General features: G+C 41.2%; 1 protein-coding gene across 3 annotated transcripts in view; it reads left to right on the top strand.

The window, feature by feature from the left end:
• GPHR (golgi pH regulator) overlaps positions 1 to 23,023 on the top strand; it is a 218,194-nt gene that overhangs the window by 85,006 nt on the left and 110,165 nt on the right. For all 3 annotated transcript variants that reach the window (XR_011391904.1, XM_070084286.1, XM_070084285.1), the window contains exon 4: positions 20,314 to 20,438. Coding sequence is in view for 2 of the 3 variants with exons in the window: in XM_070084286.1 (XP_069940387.1) it covers positions 20,314 to 20,438 (125 nt within the window). In the remaining variant the exon portion in view is untranslated. The remainder of the gene's footprint in view (positions 1 to 20,313; positions 20,439 to 23,023) is intronic.

Here is a 23,023-nt window from a genome sequence, read left to right as displayed (position 1 = left end):
TTTTTTTTCTTTTTTTCATTTTTTTCTTTTTTTTTCTTTTTTTCTTTTTTCTTTTTTTTTCATTTTTTTCTTTTTTTTTTTCTTTTTTTCTTTCTTTTCTTTTTTTTTTTTTTCTTTTTCTTCTGACAAACCGGCCATATCCCACCAAAGCAGGTTGACCCAAAAAGAAAAACAAAAGTAAGAGGATTTATGGTAGTTGAAAATACAGTTGTTGTTCCTTACACACGTCCTGGAGGTAGGAAGTACAGTGCCTCTACTCTAAAAGAGGGATAGGGATATTTGCTGTTTGGAGGGACATCTGAACTGTCATATATACACGCCTCTGGCAATGATGGAGAAAGTTTTTTTTTTTTTTTTAGGTCACCTTGCCTCAGTGGGAGACAGCCAGTGTGTGAAAAAAAAAATATATGCTGTTTTCTTAAGGATTTCTTTTCCTCCTAGTGACTTCAACTATTGTGTTGTGGCTTGTAATAGTGTAGCATCACTTTTGGTGTAGTGATATTTGTTGTCAAGATGTTAGGCACTTACAGGAGTTGCCTTGACAATATTTTCTCTTGCTTTTGCTGAGGTTTTTTGATGGACTGTTTTATATATCTGTACATTCTTATTTCATATAGATTTCCTGTGGCTTATAGGAAATGGCTTAGTACTTTTTGTTTTTTGCTTTGTAAATACAGTGGACCCCCGACGTACGATGTCCCCAACCTACATTAAAACCGACCTACAATGCTTTTCAGCGTAAAAATTTAACCCCGACATGTGTTGAAAAACTCGACCTACAGCATTTGTCTGGTGCGCGTCCACATGTGTGTCTGCCTGAGCGCGCCTCAGCTGGCCTACCTTCAGTTGGTGTGCCAATGTTTACAAGCTCCCACGCATACATTCAGAATATTTTGTATTATTCCAGTGTTTTTAGTGCTTCTAACTGCTAAATAAGCCACCATGAACCCAAAGAAAGCTAGTGCTAACCCTGTAGCAAAAAGGGTGAGAAATATTATCGAAATACTATCGTACCACGGTCAGCTGCTGCTGCTGCTCTAGCACCATTGTTGGTGTGGCTTATTGAGAATACCAAGAAACAATTAACCCCAGAGGGTTAGCCACCCAGGACGACATAAAAAAGTCAGTGTGTCATCGAGGACTGTCTAACTTATTTACATTGGTGTCCTTAATCTTATCTCCCAGGGTGTGACCCACACCAGTCGATTAACACCCAGGTGAACAGAAAAAGATGCCTGGAACTAGTGCTCATATTGGTGAATATAAGGCCAGCAAAGGTTGGTTTGAGAGATTTAAGAATCATAGTGGCATACACAGTGTGATAAGGCCTGTTCTGGAAGAAAATGCCAAACAGGACCTACATTGCTCAGGAGGAAAAGACACTCCCAGGACACAGTGCCTCATCAGTCATTGCTGCATCTTCAGTAAAGGTAAGTGTCATTTATTCTTCATTTAGTAGACTAGTACATGCACAATATACAGTGGACCCTCGCCTAACGAACGCATCGCATAACGTTAAATCCGCCTAGCGATACATTTTAACACAAAAATTTTGCCTCGGCTAGCGCTAAAAAACTCGCTCAACGTCATTCGTTCGGGATGCGTCCACGTGTGGCCTGAGCCCGCCTCACTTGTTCTGTGGGTGCCAGTGTTTACAAGCCAGCCACCGCGGTCACTTCCAAGCATACAATCGGAACATTTCATATTGTCACAGCCTTTTTAGTGATTGCACCTGCAAAATAAGTCACCATGGGCACCAAGAAAGCTTCTAGTGCCAACCCTACAGGAAAAAGGGTGAAAATTACTATGGATATGAAGAAAGAGATCATTGCTAAGTGCCACGCTATATTCACTCCCGCGCAGCCCTCAACAGACGCTATTACATTGCATTGTACAGACCTCCTCAACATCGATGTTATGAGTGTCAACGCTGGGGCCACATTGCCAGGAAATGCCCATCTAAGTCACACTGGTGTGCAGTGTGTGCCAATGCTCATCCTTCTGAACGGTGTTATGATATGATCAAACAGCAACAGACTGTGGCTAAACAATGTATCAATTGTAAGACCTCAGGAGTCACAGCAGCTCATGCTGACTGCAGTGTGAGGGCTGATCGCATCGCAGCCAACCGCACTTCACCCTGTCCCCCTCATAATGACCCCCCAGGACTACCAGGTACCTCGGGTCTGAATACTGGCTCATGCCTGCCCTCAGACAATGGGGTTGAGCACCTCACCTGGGGAGCACGTCAACAGACCCCCATCACGTCGGTTGTCAATATCAGCCTAGCTGAGTCAGCTGACAGTCAGCCAACGAGCTCAGCTGACCGGGACTTCACGTCTCCAGATGTTCCAAGTCTTGCTCCTGTGGTATACAACCTGATGTCGTGCATAAAAGTACTGGAAACACAACAATTTCTCCTGAAACAACTTGAACAACACAAGGAAAGATGTGTAGAGTGTACCAATAACAATTTGTGAAAGCAAGTATAAGGCTGCTGAACAAGGTGGTGGTGGTGTTCTTAATCACAGTAATGACGAATATAATACTTGTGTTGATAACTGTAGTGAGCATCATAATGAAGGCTATGGTGTCAATGATGTTAGTAATAGTGATGACCGTAATATAAGTGGTGGTGAAGAGTGTGATGAGGGCAATGGTGTCTATAATGTTAGTAATAGTGATGAGCGTAATTTAAGTGGTGGTGAAGAGTGTGATGAGAGCGGTGGTGTCTATAATGTTAGTAATAGTGATGAGCGTAATTTAAGTGGTGGTGAAGAGTGTGATGAGAGCGGTGGTGTCTATAATGTTAGTAATAGTGATGAGCATAATATAAGTGGTGGTGCAGAGTGTGATGAGGTTAGTCACATAGACATTAATGTTGAATACAATACTGTTGATAAATGTAATGAACACAATGTTGGTAGTGGCGCTGGTGATGAGAGTTGTAGTGTTGCGTGTAATGTTAGTGGAGGAGGGAATGTGAGTGGTGGTGTCACCTATCATACATTCACACATAAACAGCGTCGTGCTCTGGGTTTACGAAGACTCCCACGAGGCCTTACAACTGGAAGTGAACTTACAAAACTCATGGACAAGGGTAGCACTGTTGACATTGATAAGGTCTGCTATTTATATGAACAATTTTTTCATTATGCTGAGAAACTCGAGATGATCCCAGGACTACTATAATGGATCAAAACTTGTATAAACTTTCTATATTAAGCTGGAATATTGCATCACTTAGAAAAAGACTTACTGACCTTCATCATAAAGTTACCACCGAACCCATTGATGTTGTGTGTCTACAAGAGTGCAGAGTCCCTGAAAAATCCCAACCCCCTAAATTACCATCATTTGTTGCATATAACCTCAAATCTACTAACTCTTGTGTTCTATATATTAAAAAATCGCTTCCCCATCAACTTCTTGCACACAAGAAAACAGAGGGGTTACAATATCACGGTGTTAGGATTTATATAGGGAACTCTGCTCTCAACATATTTAACTTGTATGCTCCTGCTGATAAATTTAATTACTTGGAGCTCCCAACTTGTGCTCATTCTGAGCCTACTCTTCTTATTGGCGATTACAATGCGAGACACAAAAGCATTGGAAACTCACAGTTTGGTAATCGTAATGGTAATCAACTGTTGTCACTCTTAAACAGTCATGATAATGTCCAAATTTTAGGTGATCTTGAACCCACACATATCTATGGAGGCATCCTTGATCTGTGCCTGGGCTTCAACATTACTTCTGCCAGCTGTGAGTCTTCCATTGTAACAGATATAGCGTCTGATCATTTTCCTAGGCTAACCTCACTAGATATTTGTAATACTATCCTTCCTGGTGGGATATTCAAACGGAAACGTTTTAATGTTCCCACTGATCAGCATGATGACTTTGTTGCACATGTGACTGACTGGTATAATTCCTATGAGTGTTCCTCTGTAGAGACCTTTAACAATGATCTTGTGAGCAGTATTCAGAACTACTTAGAGCCGCCACTGAAACCTCTTGGTACTCTAAACCCAACAAACTTCCATAATAATCATACCTCCTTCAAAAACCATACTTATTACAATGATTCTAAACTTCGTACACTGAAACGTACTGCTCGCAGACTAGGCCTAGCCTATAGAAAACATCGTACCCCTGGAATGCTGAGGCTCTTCCAAACTGCCCTTGCTGCTGCCAGAGCGTATAACAGAGCTGCGGCAAACAGACTGGGAAAAATTTGTCAACGGTCTTAATGCTCACACCCCACTTAGCCGGGCTTGGAGGGACATAAATAGAATTAAGGGTAACAGAACTGGGCAGATCGCGCACCCTCATCCCTTACATAGGGTGAATGAGTTAGTCAGTACTTGGGCTGCTACATCTAGCTATGACAATCTTCCAAGTACCACACAGGCATAATTAAATGACAAATATGATGCAAGAGAGAGACTTGTTTGCTTTATGCTCAGCAAGGCAGATGATTGCAACATTCCTTTCACTTATTATGAACTTGATGCAGCACTAACTAAGGGCAACTCCACGTCGCCTGGTGAGGATGGTATTACTTACAACATACTCAGATTGCTGTGTCGAGTACCAGGTAATCCATTACTTGAATTATATAACATGAGCTATGTAACTGGGGAGCTCCCTCAATCTTGGACCAACAGCCTCATCATTCCAGTTCCTAAGCCCAATCAACAAAATGCATTTCGCCCAATATCTCTTACTAGCTGCTTGTGTAAAACATTTGAGAGAATGATTCTTAATCGTCTCATGTACAGAATCAAAAAATTTTTGTCTCCCCGGTTACATGGTTTCATGCATGGAAGGAGCGTGCATCATTGCATAGCCACCTTTCTCACCCTGCACACTGACAGCTCATACACTACCTTCCTTGATCTTAAATCCGCTTTCGATGTAGCCAACCGACATGTAATCATTAGTGAACTTGACAGAATGGATGTTGGAGGATGGCTTCTCTGCTGGATTAAAGGCTACCTGTCCAACAGAAAATCGTCTGTGTTGTTCCAGGGACATAGAAGTGTAACTAAACACTTTGAATTAGGAACCCCACAGGGAGGTGTGCTCAGTCCCACACTGTTCAATATTCTAATTAATGCATTACTTAATGCTATGCCTAGTCAGCCCCATAATTATGTGATTAGTTTTGCTGATGATATAATGATTCACACCACCGGATTCTCCAACACCCAAAACATTCTTAATCATGTACTAGCCTCGTGTCAGGACCTGGGGTTGATAATCTCTACTGATAAAACAAAGATACTTAATAGGCGTCCTCCTCGACAGAGAGGCACAGTTCGTCAGATCCAATTGCATGATGGGTCTCTTCTAGAATATGTAAGCAGATACAGGTATCTAGGTTTTGAGGTTCCACTACTTGGACCTGTTGTAACAAGACTTTGTCGCCAATACAAAGAACGACTAAGAGCACTTAGAGTTGTGGCAGGGCTTCACCCCAGGTATGGTGCTAATGTTAAAATTGTGAAAATGATGTATCTTGCTTATATTAGATCATTGGTTGATTATGCTGCACCACTACTTACTCTTGTGTCTGACTGGAAGCTTGGAGGGCTGGAGAAACTGCAGAATGAAGCAATGAGGATCATTTTAGGATGCCCTCGTACTGCCAAAATTTTAAATATGCAAAAAGAACTTGATATTCCAAGCATCAGAGATCGTGTTACTGAAAGAAATATCCTAATTGGGGTTAATATGCTCAGGCAAGCTCATTCAAACCCCTGCACAGAAGCCCTCCAAACTTTCCTCAGCACTGGTGAACACTCCTCCAGATGGATCGAAAAAACTGAAACCGACCTCCGCATGAATCAGATACATGATCTATGTCAAGTAAGGCAACAGCGGCACTTCTCCGCTCCATGGAATATTACCCCATTCCAAACTACCATTCCTCCATTTCCTCCAAACTACTTCTTAAATCACAACCAAAACTTCGCCTTGAAGCCAAACATGAGGCCTTAAGCTGTATTGATAACTTAGTCACACAGCACACACTCTCGCAAATTATTTACGTTGATGGTTCTGTTCACCAATCCACTGGTGCAGCTGGTAGTGCTGCTGTTGTCGTACAGAGTGATGGCTCTCTTAAAGAAATTGGAGCACGCATCAATAATTGGGCCTCTACCCTTCAGACAGAACTGTTTGCCATACTCCTTGCACTGAAATACATCTATGTATCAAAGATTGACAGTTTAATTGTAACTGATTCTCTGTCATCCATAAATGCTCTCAACTCATTAAGCATAAATTGTGGCATGCTTGTGTCAGAAGCCAGACACAGGTATGGTAGGATTGTGGACAGTGGAGTCAGAGTGCACATGCTGTGGATTCCATCTCACATTGGTCTTCAGATGCATGATAGAACTGATAAATTGGCTAAGCTGTATGCTTTCAAAGAGGGGGTAGATTACAATCTTGGCTTGTCAGGTAGTAGTTTGAGAACAATACGAAAAGAACTTCAACTGAATTTTATGGACTTAAGGCTCAGGGAGATTGACACCAGTGAGTCCATCTATCATCATTCTATCATGCAGGAGGAGCCACATGTCTACGGTGCATCCAACAAAATAAGCAGACTCTTGGATGTCACTACTGCCCGGCTCCGGCTGGGTTACAAGTATCTTTGGCAGGTTAAATCACCACCACCAGATGTAGACCAAACGAAATGTAAACTTTGCCAGATGGACTATTGTCACACCCTGTGTCATTATGTACTGGAGTGTGATAAAATTAATGAATTTAGAAACAACTCACTCAGAAATGTTCAAGAAATGGCAAAGTACTTTATCCACAGTGGTATATTGCAGACCCTTCTGGAGAAATACCCTGACTTTGCTAGCTGTAAATAAAGCATTACCACATGTGTGCATGTGTGTGTGTGTGTGTGTGTGTGTGTGTGTGTGTGTGTGTGTGTGTGTGTGTGTGTGTGTGTGTGTGTGTGTGTGTGTGTGTGTGTGTGTGTGTGTGCATGCGCGCACTCACCTAGTTGAGATTGCAGGGGTCGAGTCCAAGCTCTTGTGTGTGTGTGTGTTTGTGTGTGTGTTTGTGTGCGTGTGTGTATGTGTATGAGTGTATATGAGTGTGTGTGTGTGTGTATGAGTGTGTGTGTGTATGAGTGTGTGTGTGTGTGTGTGTGTGTGTGTGTGTGTGTGTGTGTGTGTGTGTGTGTGTGTGTGTGTGTGTGTGTGTGTGTGTGTGTGTGTGTATGTATGAATTTGTATATGTGTGTGTTTGTGTGTGTGTCTCAACAATCAATATTTGCACCAATAACTCACTACAGTTGTGACCGGGTGTGGAAGTATGAATTGCTCATTACTCTATAATTTGTTCATGATTGTAGCCGTGTATAAACATAAGTAACCATTCTTACAGTATTCATTACCTTTGTAACTTGTGAGTTCATTACCTTGTACCTAGTTCAGCCATCAAAACTTTGGGGCCCAGTCCCTGGACCCATTACGTACCTCTGCAATCTGTAAATACCTTTGTAACTTGTCATGATTGTGACTAGACCTACCTGGAGTTCATTACCTTTGTAAATTGTGAGTTCATTACCTTTGTAAATTGTGAATTCATTACCTCTGTAACTTGCTCAGCTATCAAAACTTTGGAGTCCAGTCCCTGGACCAATTATGTACCTCTGTAATCTTTTGACTACCGCCCACAGGATGGGTATGGGGTGCATAATAAACATATTAAACTAACTAACTGCTAAGTATGAAAGTGGAGTGCGTGTCTTTGAGCTGGCCAGGTTGTGCACAAAACCCCAATGAACCATTGCTACTATTGTGGCCAAGAAAACGGCAATCAAGGAAGCAGTTCTTGCCAAAGGTGCAACTTTGTTTTTGAAACAGAGATCGCAAGTGATAGAAGATGTTGAGAGACTGTTATTAGTATGGATAAATGAAAAACAGATAGCAGGAGATAGCATCTCTCAAGCAATCATATGTGAAAAGGCTAGGAAGTTGCATGACGATTTAATTAGAAAAATGCCTGCAACTAGTGGTGATGTGAGTGAATTTAAGGCCAGCAAAGGTTGGTTTGAGAGATTTAAGAATCATAGTGGCATACATAGTGTGATAAGGCACGGTGAGGCTGCCAGTTCAGACCACAAAGCGGCTGAAAAATATATGCAGGAATTCAAGGAGTACATAGTGAAGGACTGAAACCTGAACAAGTGTTTAATTGTGACAAAACAGGCCTGTTTTGGAAGAAAATGCCAAGCAGGACCTACATTACTCAGGAGGAAAAGGCATTCCCAGGACATAAGCCTATGAAAGACAGGCTTACTCTGTTGATGTGTGCTAATGCTAGTGGTGATTGCAAAGTGAAGCCTTTATTGGTGTATCACTCTGAAACTCCCAGAGTGTTCAGGAAAAACAATGTCCTCAAGGCTAATTTGTGTGTGCTGTGGAAGGCAAACAGTAAGGCATGGGTCACTAGGGACTTTTTCTATGACTGGTTACACCATGCATTTGCCCCCACTGTGAAAAATTACCTAATTGAAAAGAAATTAGACCTTAAGTGCCTCCTGGTATTAGACAATGCTCCTGGTCATCCTTCAGACCTGGCAGAGCGACTTTCTGCGGAAATGAGCTTCATTAAGGTCAAGTTTTTGCCTCCTAATACCACTCCTCTCCTGCAGCCAATGGACCAGCAGGTCATTTCCAACTTCAAGAAACTGTACACAAAAGCTATGTTTGAAAGGTGCTTTGTAGTGACCTCAGAAACTCAATTGACTCTTAAGAGAGTTTTGGAGAGATCACTTTAGCATCCTCAATTGTGTAAACATTATAGGTAAGGCTTGGGAGGAAGTGACTAAGAGGACCTTGAACTCTGCTTGGAAGAAACTAGCCAGGATGTGTAGACAAAAGGGATTTTGAAGGGTTTGAGGCTAACCCTGGGAATCCTATGCCAGTTGAGGAATCCATTGTGGCATTGGGGAAGTCCTTGGGGTTGGAGGTTAGTGGGGAGGATGTGGAAGAGTTGGTGGAGGAGGACAATGACAAACTAACCACTGATGAGCTGCTGGATCATCTTCAACAGCAAGAGGCCAGACCTGAGGAAACTGCTCTGGAGGAGGGGAGAGAGAAATTGAAGAAGTTGTCTACTTCAAAGATTAAGGAAATGTGTGCAATGTGGCTTAAAGTGCGAACCTTTTTTGATGAAAATCACCCTCACACAGCTATTGCAAGCCATGCTGGTGACTATTACACTGACAATGTTGTGAAACACTTTGGGAATGTCATAAAGGAACGAGAGGTACAGGCCTCTATGGACAGATATGTTGTGCGACAGAAGTCCAGTGACTCTCAAGCTGGTCCTAGTGGCATTAAAAGAAGAATGGAAGTAACCCCGGAAAAGGACTTGCCACCTCAAGTCCTAATGGAAGGGGATTTCCCTTCTAAACATTAACACCATCCACAGTCTCCCCTCCTCCCATCCCATCAATCATCACCAGATCTTCAATAAAGGTAAGTGTCATGTAACTGTGCATGTCTTCTTCAGTTTGTGTGTATTAAAATTTATATTTCATGTGGAAAATTTTTTTTTTTGTTCATACTTTGGGGTGTCGGGAACGGATTAATTTGATTTCTATTATTTCTTATGGGGAAAATTAATTCGGCTAACAATAATTTCACCTAACGTTGAGCTCTCAGGAACGGATTAATGTCGTTAGGCGAGGGTCCACTGTATATTGTGCATGTACTACTCTACTATTGTGCATGTATCCTTTTTTTTGTGTGTATGAAAATGTAAATTTCATGTGGTAAAAATTTTTTCTTTCATACTTTTGGGTCTCTTGCATGGATTAATTTGATTTTCATTATTTCTTATGGGGAAAAATTAATTCAACCTACGATCATTTCGTCTTACGATGGGCTCTCAGTAACAGATTAATATCGTAGGTCAGGGGACCACTGTATATAAGGATGCCAGCTCCCACAGTGATTATCCTGTTAAATTGGGAAATTTGTACAGTGAAACCTTGGTTTTCGTCATTAATTCATTTCAGAAAGTCTGACGAAAACCAAATTTGGCGAAAACTGAAGCAATATTTCCCATAAGAAATAATGTAAATCCAATTAATCTATTCCAGACACCCAAAAATATTAACAAAAAAATACATTTTATAGAGAATAACTAAATATAAATGACTAATGAAATGGATAAATGAACATTGGCTGCATGGCACTGGGCAGACTGCCATGGTGAGTGTGGTAGAAGACAGGTTACCATGGCAGGCAAGCATGGCATTACCATCAACTACATTGCAGGCTTCCACGGCACTGGCACCTTTATTGACGCCTCTCGTTGGTGTATGGAAGACGGTGAGGAGGGTAGAGGTTATCTCTACCACCATCACTACCACCCTCTACCACCATCACTACCACCCTCTACCACCATCACTACCACCCTCTACCACCATCACTACCACCCTCTACCACCATCACTACCACCCTCTACCACCCTCTACCACCATCACTACCACCCTCTACCACCATCACTACCACCCTCTACCACCACCACTACCACCCTCTACCACCACCACTACCACCCTCTACCACCATCACTACCACCCTCTACCACCATCACTACCACCCTCTACCACCATCACTACCACCCTCTACCACCCTCTACCACCATCACTACCACCCTCTATAGGGAAATGCTACAAGCTAAGTCAAAGATTAAATAATGGACTGTAATGGGACTTACCTTGAAAGACAGCTTTAGCCTACTCATCCGTCCCTGTAGGTGATGTCTTGAGAAGCTGTCGTATGCACTCCCTACGGGCTGAAATAAAATATGATGTATGAGTTATTACCCCTAGGGGGTGTTATGTCAGTATTTTCATAACTGAATACTGACTGTTGATGATATGTATTGTTGTGGACTCAAAAGTCTGCACCTCCCTGCCGACTATAGGATGATTTCAAAACCCTTTGTGACACAAGAACTGTACAGTCCCCTGTAGGACAAAATGGTTTAAACCCAACCTTGCTCTTGTAGCATGAGCTATGGTGTTGTATACACCATACTCGACAGGTATCGGTGACTTGATAGAAGCTGAAGTGTCCTTGCAAATGTCCATGTCTTCCACAGACTAGGAATACGCTCACTCGTACACTGTTCCACAAGGTTTGTCTTTCGTGGTAATGTCATTAAAGAAGCTGTGCACACTTCTTGGTAATAGGTTTATGGTTATTATGGAGATTGTCTGAGGTACAGCAATGCTCGATTCATTTCCTTTGTTCATTCTTAGCGTGAAGTATGGGTCTTTACTGCACCATTACATATTGCAATCTGCCTGCGGTGTCACCGTCTACCCCCAGCTTCCCGACACACAAAAGAAGTGCCGACAAAGCATATTTCCCTTCCTTGCCAAACTTCTACCATAAAGCAATGCAGAATGCTTGATTCTTGCTGTCTAATTATAGAAAACAATGTACACTATCTTTAACATGGTAATAAAGGGGTGCAGGATTTTCCTTAATTCTCCTGCTAAGGTAAGAGATTGATTGTCTCTTATTAAACTACACTACTTGCACCACTGGTCTCTTGCAAAGAAGTCGCATGACTCATAACTGGTACACGCTGGTTAAACATCTGTTTATAATTACTTGATGTAGCAGTAAACAAGATGTTTGCCCCTTCTGAGAGGGCTGGGCCCCTCAGGGCTGAAGGGGTTGAAGGGGGCTGAGACCCTCCTTCTGGAGAAAATTTCTCCACACCCTCTACCACTATCACTACCACACTTTACCACCATCACTACCACCCTCTACCACCATCACTACCACCCTCTACCACCATCACTACCACCCTCTACCACCATCACTACCACCCTCTACCACCCTCTTCCACCATCACTACCACCCTCTTTCACCATCACTACCACCCTCTTCCACCATCACTACCACCCTCTTTCACCATCACTACCACCCTCTTCCACCATCACTACCACCCTCTACCACCATCACTACCACCCTCTACCACCATCACTACCACCCTCTACCACCATCACTACCACCCTTTACCACCATCACTACCACCCTCTACCACCATCACTACCACCCTCTACCACCATCACTACCACCCTCTACCACCATCACTACCACCCTCTACCACCATCACTACCACCCTCTACCACCATCTACCACCATCACTACCACCCTTTACCACCATCACTACCACCCTCTACCTCCATCACTACCACCATCACTACCACCCTCTACCACCATCACTACCACCCTCTACCACCATCACTACTGCCCTCTTCCACCATCACTACCACCCTCTACCACCATCACTACCACCCTCTTCCACCCTCTTCCACCATTACTGCCACCCTCTACCAGCATCACTACCACCCTCTGCCAACGAGAAACAAAGCCAGACTGACTCAGAACGTGTGGGATGCTTGGTATGGGCACAGGTGGACACATTCGGTACAGTGGACCACTGTCAGCTTGACGAAACCTGAGGTGATGATTGAAAATTGGGACAATATTTTGATGATTTCGGTTTTCAACGATTTTTTTCGACGAAAACCAGGGCAACTGAAAACCAAGGTTCCACTGTATTTGAGTATAGTTCTTGTTTACCTGGAGTTTGCCTGGAGAGAGTTTCGGGGGTCAACACCCCTGCGGCCCGGTCTGTGACCAGGCCTCCTGGTGGATCAGAGCCTGATCAACCAGGCTGTTACTGCTGGCTGCACGCAGTCCAACGTACGAGCCACAACCCGGCTGGTCAGGTACCGACTTTAGGTGCTTGTCCAGTGCCTGCTTGAAGACAGCCAGGGGTCTATTGGTAATCCCCCTTATGTATGCTGGGAGGCAGTTGAACAGTCTCAGGCCCCTGACACTTATTGTATTGTCTCTTAACGTGCTAGTGACACCCCTGCTTTTCATTGGAGGGATGTTGCATCATCTGCTGAGTCTTTTGCTTTCGTTGTGAGTGATTTTCGTGTGCAAGTTCGGTACTAGTCCCTCTAGGATTTTCCAGGTGCATATAATCATGCATCTCTCCCGCCTGCATTCCAGGGAGTACAGGTTCAGGAACTTCAAGCGCTCCCAGTAATTGAAATGTTTTATCTCCATTATGCGCACCGTGAAGGTTATCTGTATATTTTCTAGGTCAGCAATTTCACCTGCCTTGAAAAGTGCTGTTAGTGTGCAGCAATATTCCAGCCTAGATAGAACAAGCGACCTGAAGAGTGTCATCATGGGCTTGGCATTCCTAGTTTTGAAGGTTCTCAGTATCCATCCTGCCATTTTTCTAGCAGATGTGATTGCTACAATGTTATAGTCCTTGAAGGTGAGATCCTCCAACATGATCACTCCCAGGTCTTTGACGTTGGTTTTTCGTTCTATTTTGTGGAAGGAATTTGTTTTGTACTCTGATGAAGTTTTAATTTCCTCATGTTTACCATATCAGAGTAATTGAAATTTCTCATCGTTGAACTTCATATTGTTTTCTGCAGCCCACTGAAAGATTTGGTTGATGTCCGCCTGGAGCTTAGCATTGTCTGCAATGGAAGACGCTGTCGTGCAGATTTGGGTGTCATCTGCAAAGGAAGACACAGTGCTGTGGCTGACATCCTTGTCTATGTCAGATATGAGGATGAGAAACAAGATGGGAACGAGTACTGTGCCTTGTCAGACAGAGCTTTTCACCGTAGCCGCCTCAGACTTTACTCTGTTGACTACTACTCTTTGTGTTCTGTTTGTGAGGAAATTATAGATCCATCTACCAACTTTTCCTGTTATTCCTTTTGCATGCATTTTGTGCGCTATTACGCCATTGTCACACTTGTCGAAGGCTTTTGCAAAGTCTGTATATATTACATCTGCATTCTTTTTGTCTTATACATAGTACATCTAGGACCTTGTCGTACTGATCCAGTAGCTGAAGCAGACAGGAGCGACCTGCTCTAAACCCATGTTGCCCTGGGTTGTGTAATTGATGGGTATCTATATTTGTGGCGATCTTGCTTCTTAGGACCCTTTCAGAGTTTTTTATGATATGGGATGTTAGTGCTATCGGTCTGTAGTTCTTTGCTATTGCTTTACTGCCCCCTTTGTGGAGTGGGGCTATGTCTGTTGTTTTTAGTAATTGTGGGACGACCCCAGTGTCCATGCTCCCTCTCCATAGGATGGTAAAAGCTCGTGATAGGGGCTTCTTGCAGTTCTTGATGAACACGGAGTTCCATGAGTCTGGCCCTGGGGCAGAGTGCATGGGCATGTCATTTATCACTTGTTCGAAGTCATTTGGCATCAGGATAATATCAGATAGGCTTATGTTAACCAAATTCTGTGGCTCTCTCATAAAAAATTAATTTTGATCTTTGACTCTCAGTCTGGTTAGCGGCTTGCTAAAAAACGAGCCATACTGAGACTTGAGTAGCTCACTCATTTCCTTGCTGTCATCTGTGTAGGACCCATCTTGTTTAACCCTTTCAGGGTCCGTCCCGTAGATCTACGGCTGGTCGGTGAGTGTCCAAACCGTAGATCTACGCCAAAATTCTAGCGCCGTCAAATTTAGCGCGAAAGCGCTCATAGGCCTACATATGAGAGAATGGGTCTGCACTGTGGGTGTGCACCGTAAACAAAAAATCTAGGCGCCTGCATAGCATTGTGGGAACGCCGGCTCAGTCACCCTTGTTCACCATGTCTTGTCGCAAGTCAGCTCTCACTCCCCGGAAAATTGGGACTCTCCTCTTCCTGTCTGATAGTTCTGACACTGATGGAAGTGGAAATGAAGACGAATTCTACGGCTTTGATCAGTTAGTGACCGAAATTAATGACCAGGATATCGATAATAGTGCAGAAAACCCCGACGATCCTCGACCTTCTACCTCTGGTGTGGGCACTCGTGACTCACGGTCGGGTGTTCCTAAACGTAAGAGAAAACTAATATTTTCCCGTGGCCTGGCCTCTGACTTCAGTAATGACGATGATTCTGACGTGGATTGTGATTTTATTGCGCTCGACGATCATTCGAGTAGTGATAGTGAGGAAACATATTCACCAGTGAAGCGTCGGTATGTTCGCCGCCGCATGCGCTCGGGTAGTGTACCCTATGCTGTGCCCAGGGGACGGAGTTCATCCCGGAGTACATCCCGGAGTACATCCCGTGGCCCTACACCCGTTTTAGGTAGTGATAGTGAGGATGATGTGGCTACACTTGGCATGGATGGGCCACAGACATCAGTGGATGGTGTTAGTGGGGCTGGTGGTGGTAGTGGCACCGCCATGCGTGACTCGCTGTGCCACGCGGGAACCCACGCTGCTGACTCGTCAGTTCAAGGACAAAGCGGAGCGTCACCCACCAGCCCGCCACAACCACCCGTACAACCAGCCTATGATGTCCAGTATCCACCAGCAAACCGTATCTGGGATTGGCAGCAAAATCCCAATTTTGTTCCCAGCCCTCACCACTTTGATGACTCGCAAAGTGGAATTCTACCTACCTGTCCCCTTGGAACCACGGCCAATGAACTGGAATTCTTTGAATTATTCTTTGACCAGCCATTGATGGAAATTATTGTCAGGGAAAGTAATAAGTATTTTCAGTACACCATGGCAAATACGATCTTATCACCACAGTCAAGACTACACAGGTGGAAAGAGACGACTGTTGCAGAAATGTATTTGCTTTTTGCAACAATAATGCTTATGCCTCACGTCTATAAGCATAATATAAAAGCATACTGGTCCACAGATCGGCTAATTTGTACCCCATCCTTCAGTGAAATAATACCAGTGAACAGGTTTATCTTACTGTTACGTATGTTGCACTTCTCTGACAAAACCAGGCCTGACAGAAGTGACAGGTTATACAAGATTAGAAATGTTTTCATGTATCTCAAACAAAAGTTCAGGATATACTTTTATCCATTCAAGAATCTTGTAATTGACGAGTCTTTGATTTTGTTCAAAGGTAGACTGTCATTCAAGCAGTATATACCGAGCAAGAGGAACCGCTTTGGTATAAAATTGTTTGTACTCTGTGATTGTGACAGTGGCCTGGTGTTGGATATTGTTGTATACACGGGTAGTAAAACATTGAAAGATACCAAGATGTTATTGGGTATATCAGGTGACGTAGTTAGAAACATGATGGCACCTTATCTTGGTAAGGGCCATACATTATATACCGATAACTGGTACACAAGCCCATTACTCAGCGATTTCATGCGAGTGAACAAGACAGATGTGTGTGGCACAGTGCGTTCTAATCGTAAACATATGCCCAGGCTCAACGCAGGTGTTCGTGGTGATGACGTGCAGGTGTTTACTGCCAATGACATCATGGCATTACGGTGGCATGACAAACGAGATGTCACATTGTTGACAACCATTCACCGTAATGAAATGCAAGACAGTGGCAAAGTTGATCGAGTGACTAATGAACGTATTCGAAAACCAGTGACAGTGATTGATTATACACAAAACATGCGCTTGGTTGACAAGTGTGACATGCAGATTGGTTTTGTTGACTGTGTTCGTAAGAGTTACAAGTGGTACATGAAACTTTTCTTCCATCTCATGGATATTTCAATGCTGAATGCATATAATATGTACCAAATAAAGACTGGTAACAGACCACCGTATGGTGAATTTTGTTTGTCTGTTGTCAGACAACTCATAATGAAGTACCAGGTAACAACACCTGCAATACAACATGGTCCTCGAATTCATCACAATATACCCAAGCGTTTGAGAAGAGAAGGTGATCATTTCATAATACAGCTTCCTTCAACTCAAAAGAAATTTGCTCAGAAGAGATGCATTGTCTGTGCACAAACAAAACGACGGCAACAAAGACGCAAAGACACTCGGTTTATGTGTGAGGAATGTAAGGTGCCTCTGTGCATGGTGCCTTGTTTCAAGGAGTTCCACAAGCTCCAGCAGTTCTAAAACCATGTCCAGTGATTGTAAATATGTAAATATATGATAGAACATTAGTATTATACAATATTTGTGCATGTTTATTGTAATAAACAACAGTGGTAAACAATAATATGATAATAACTTTAGTGCGGTTATTGTGTTCAATACAGTGAGTTTATATATATACATTATATACAGTATTGGTCTCTCAGGCCCCAAATGTTAGTAGGAATAGAAAAAAATTGGAAAAGAAAAGAAAAAACAACTAAAACAACAAAATAATATAATACGCGTATGTGGAATTCGTCGATGTTGCCGCCACCACATCATTTTCTACAAACTTCTTGGCACTGTATCTCGGTAAGTACTGATCAGATTCTAATTTTTTTTGTTTTATTACCTTCACAAAAATATGCTCTTTAATTCTGTAAGAAAAAATAATTTTTTTTTTTTTCAAAATTTCTTGGACACTGGTGCGTGACTTCAGATTTTGGCCTTGGACCCTGAAAGGGTTAAGTAGGGGCCCAATACTGGATGTTGTTCTCAGCTTTGATTTGGCATAAGAAAAGAAATACAGTGGACCCCCGGTTAACGATATTTTTTCACTCCAGAAGTATGTTCAGGTGCCAGTACTGACCGAATTTGTTCCCATAAGGAATATTGTGAAGTAGATTAGTCCATTTCAGACCCCCAAACATACACGTACAAGCGCACTTACATAAATACACTTACATAATTGGTCGCATTCGGAGGTAATCGTTATGCGGGGGTCCACTGTACTTTGGGTTTCTTTCGATTTCATTTATGGCTTTTAGTTCTTCCCGTGATTCCTGACTCCTATAAGATTCCTTTAGCTTAAGTTCGATGTTTGCTATTTCTCTGACCAGTGACTCCCTTCGCATTTCAGATACATTGGCCTCTTTTTAGCCGCTCTGTTATTCTTTTCCGTCGCCTGTAAAGGGAGCGCCTGTCTCTTTCTATTTTACATCTACTCCTCCTTTTTCTTAAAGGAATAAGCCTTGAGCATACATCGAATGCCACCGAGTTAATCTGTTCTAGGCATAAGTTGGGGTCTGTGTTGCTTAGTCTGTCTTCCCAGCTTATATCGTTTAGGACTTGATTTACTTGGTCCCACTTTATGTTCTTGTTATTGAAGTTGAATTTGGTGAAGGCTCCCTCGTGACTAATCTCATTTTGTCAGTCTGGGGCTCCGCGCATACATGTCTGAACCTCGATTATGTTGTGATCTGAGTACATATGTTGTTTTTGATATGGTGACATTTCATATCAGATCATCATTATTAGTGAAGATGAGATATTGTGTATTCTCCAGTCTAGTAGGCTCTATTATTTGCTGGTTTAAGTTGAATTTTGTGCAGAGATTTAAAAGCTCATGCTGTGATATCTAAAACAGCGGAGTATATAATGTTTTCTTGTTTCAAGGGTAGAAAGTTTATGCAATTTTTGCTATTGCCTGTTTCATATACAGTATGTACTGTACAGCTGTAAGCTGTTAGCTTGGCAAGTCCTGGCTTTAGTTTCGTAATTACTATATGTCTGTTTTTAAGTCTAGCAGACTCCCACACTTTGCAGTTCTGTATGGTGCCTTGCATTGATGAGTATGACCTTTTTAAATTATCAACAACATTATACTGTAATCAGATTAGATGTTGGAAGGTTGTCTGAGGTATTCCACAGATATGACCAGTTTATCCCACATGGAGGATTGTTAATTTTCAGTCATGTGGACCAACTTTGACATCTTCCAGAGTCTTAGAAGCTCTGCCCAATCCAGTGTTTTTGTCTGACATTCAGCAATCTTATGTATCCCACTGTCTGATGTATCTTACTATCCAGTGTATTCTGCTGTCTAGTGCATAATTATATAAGACATTATATACTGAAAGTTGTATAAAGTTGTGTTATAGACATCCATTTCTTTAATTTGTAAAGGCTTTCATTTTTAATGGCAGAAAAGAAACATTAGGTAATGGGACACATGTGCAACTTAGGAGATAGTAAAATGTCAATATAAAATGTTCAATAGTTGTACATGTATCATTTTACCTAACATATTTTCATTAATCCTTCCAACATTATTACAAAAATGAGATGACTTATTCTGTATGTCTTAATAACACTAATAAGTGATCAGTAGCTGAACATTATGTATAACATTGTCAACATATTAATTTTGTAGAACTTTAGAGAATAGAGGCACTTACTACTTTGCTTTTTTTTTTTTAGCTTTCTTACTATATATTTTGTACATTAGTGGATGTCACGTCAAAGATAAAACTAGCTGTTCATGAATATTAACCCTTTCACCGGTAGAGAAACTTTTCCTGAGGGTAATGACACTAAAAATACGAAATTTGATAGAAAAGTTATAGCATTTTGCTGGCGCAAAACTAGTGGTTAATGACCATTTTATTTATCGGCAATTTTTGCCAACTTCATGTCATGTTTTAAGCCAATTTCATTGTCCCATTTGACCAAATTCTTAGCTAATCTCTAGTATGTCTTCCATTCTATTGATTGAGCACAAGAAACTGCTCATTCAGCTATCAGAACTACTCCATAAAGTGCACAGAATTTGGTAATTTGACCAATTTTACTTAAAATAAAAAAATCCAATTTAAAAACAATAGTCCAAAATAAACACTGTAGACATTCCAGGCACTAAAACAACATTTCCTCTGTGCACTAATCATGTTCCCAAGCCAAGCCTCTTCTGTATTGCACTTGCCTTCCATTTTTAGTCCATCATCACACAGAAAATAGAAGATTAACCCTATTTCTGAGATAATAAAATGTAACCAGGAATGATTTGCCATTGTTTATGGCATCCCACTAATTGAATCAGGCCTAATTAAAGCCATAAAACAGACCGGGGGGTGTAGGGAAGGCCTTACCTGTCCTCAGGAATATCGGCAAAAATCTAATATTTCTGCTAATTTGAGGCCAATTTTTAGCTACTTTAGGTCCAGGAGCAAACTAAAATCATCTCTAGTTCAGTAGTACATTGTTCACTCTATCAAATGATGCCAAGAAATTGCCAATAAAACCATAAAAACCATCCTAGAAAACACCTCAAAATCACTATTTTTAACCAAACACAAGATCAGTTTGGCTTTTCCCATCATACACCAAGTGAGACAAGATTTTTTTTTCATACTGTGCTTATTTACCACACAGACACATTCTCTTATTTCTATGCCAAAATTTACCGCTCATAGCTCATGTGAGTGAGCTGAGCTCATGATGTAGACCAATGTGACAGACCCTTAATCCTTTGACAGACAGGCAAAGGGTTAAAGGATGTATACATTATAAAAGATAAGAACATGACTCTCTCAATTATTTTCAGTTAGTCGTGAGTGGGTGAACTTATTGTCAGTGTTAACATGGGGAGTATTCATGGTTTGTTTCTGGAAAATTGGAGATCCTTTCCCTATACTTAGTACTCAGCATGGAATACTCTCCATAGAACAAGTAAGTATATAAAGGATATTTTTATAATAATTAAATGATAAAAAATGGTATGAATGATTTATTATTTGACAGTAATTATCTGTTTTTAGAAAAAAAAAAACTGATTCATCAGGTTTTCTTTGATATGAATATATCATATACAGGCTGATTATCCCTTATCCAAAATGCTTGGGGCTGGAAGTGTCTTGGATTTTGGAATTTTTCAAATTTTGTAATGTAATGTGATAGGTTGGGATGGGACCCAAGCCTAAGCACGAAATCCATTTATATTTCATATGAATATGAATATATACAGCTTATACACATATCTTGAAGGTAGTTTTATGCAATATTTTGATTAAAAGGCTACTGTACACTGTATTTATTCTTATCACTGTTATCCATATGGTGTATCTGCAGGCCATTTTGATATTTTCAACAATGTCTTTGCACCACAGAGCAGAGAATAAACACAAAACACTTAGCAATCACAGTGAGTAATGTACGGAAGTCTGGCAGTGATGATAGTTGATAACAAACTAGTGCAAACAGAGTGTCAGAGATCCACCCAGGGTATGTAAGGTCATGTGTTGCAACTGTCTGGGTACACAGAGACCTGCACAATGCCTGGGAGCCTTCCCCAGAGTCATCTGGAATTTTACATTTGTAGCATCATGTCGATGCTACAAATTGAGGTTTTTCAAATTTAGAATTTTGGATAAGGGATTCACAACCTGTACTGTAATTTGTTTACATTTTAACAGTTACAGCACTTAATACCATCTCTTATAATGCCTTTATTTGTTACCACTATGTGTGAAGAACTTTCTTATATCCTTTAGGCACCTCTTTTTAGTTTATAGCCATGACCTAATGTTATCCATTTTGATAACACTAGAAAATTTCCATATCAATGATTACACACTTTTTTTATATACATACAGCCCTTCCTCACTTAGTGACGTACTCGTTTACCAATGCCTTCGACTTACGATGGGCTCTCTGACCAGCATTCATACCTAAATAATGTATATTAGAGCAGATTTCCTCTTATTCTGTTGTTTTCAATTTAAAGTACAGTAGACCATCATTTAACACGGAAGTTACATTCCTGAAAGCACCGTGTTAGGTAAAACTGTGTTAGATGAACTGAAGAACTTACGGGAAAAATAGGGTTACATTCCTGAGAGCCCCAAACAAGCCAAACAACTTTTTTAGGCCTCCACATCATGCAAAAATGAAAGTGAATATGTAATTGTGGTTCATTGTTATGATGTATTATGTTGTTTTTACTGCTGAGGACTACATATGTAACAGAAATAACAATATTTCTTACCTTAAATAGTGGATGCTGGTGTTTGTGGATGATTGTGAAGAGAGTGGAGAGTTATGCTGTGGTCCTACTGGGCTGAGGTGGATGGTAGAGGTTCTGGTACTGAAGTTGATGGTTGTACTGGAGTGTCTGACTTGAAGTCATTCAGTCAGTCAGTTAAGTGATTCAGTAAGTCTCAAGTCATTCAGTAAGTTAGTCAAATCATTCAGTAAGTCAGTCAAGTCATTCAGTAAGTCAGTCAAGTCATTCAGTAAGTCAGTCAAGTCATTCAGTAAGTCAGTCAAGTCATTCAGTAAGTCAGTCAAGTCATTCAGTAAGTCAGTCAAGTCATTCAGTAAGTCAGTCAAGTCATTCAGTAAGTCAGTCAAGTCATTCAGTAAGTCAGTCAAGTCATTCAGTAAGTCAGTCAAGTTATTCAGTAAGTCAGTCAAGTCATTCAGTAAGTCAGTCAAGTCATTCAGTAAGTCAATCAGTCATTCAGTAAGTCGGTCAAGTTGTTCAGTAAGTCGGTCAAGTTGTTCAGTAAGTCAGTCAAGTTCAGTAAGTCAGTCAAGTTGTTCAGTCAAATCATTCAGTAAGTCAGTCATTCAGTCAGTCATTCAGTAAGTCAGTCAGTCATTCATTCAGTCAGTCATTCAGTCAGTCAGTCAGCCATTCAGTAAGTCAGTCAGTCACACAAATTTATGTTTACCTCTTTTTATGTGTACAAAGTAACACTTCGTTATGGCAACAGGATGTCTTGTATAATATCTTTATTTATTTATTTATTTATTTATTTAAAAATTTGTGCACACATACAGAGGTACAAAAAATACAGATAAGAGCAGCATGCCAAAGCCACTTATACTATGCATAGCATTACGGGCTGGCTTAAAATTAACTTAAGATGAACTAAGCAATGATGACATCAGTGATAAAACTTTAATGTAAACAGATTACTATAAAGCACAAGTGAGTATTACAAAGACAGGTCATATGGTTGTATGCATTGTTGTACATTCAGTAGAATGGAGTATTCTGTTAGGTAGTGTATTTAAAAAATAATAAAGTTAGATTGGGTTTTAGGTTTAACATTTATGTGATATAATTGTGAGAAGCATTTAAGATATACAATTTATAAGGTTCAGTTATTCAGTATTTATTTGGTTTTGGGTGAGTAAGTGATCTTTGAGAAGAGACTTGAATTTATAAACAGGTAGTGTTTCTTTTATATTTACAGGTAATGAGTTCCAGATTTTAGGGCCTTTTATGTGCATTGAGTTTTTGCATAGTG

Source organism: Cherax quadricarinatus, chromosome 12, assembly GCF_038502225.1.
Source record: "Cherax quadricarinatus isolate ZL_2023a chromosome 12, ASM3850222v1, whole genome shotgun sequence".
Classification (NCBI taxonomy): domain Eukaryota; kingdom Metazoa; phylum Arthropoda; class Malacostraca; order Decapoda; family Parastacidae; genus Cherax; species Cherax quadricarinatus.
The sequence above is the reverse complement of the archived record's forward strand: the minus strand, read 5'-3'. Positions and strand labels throughout refer to the sequence as shown.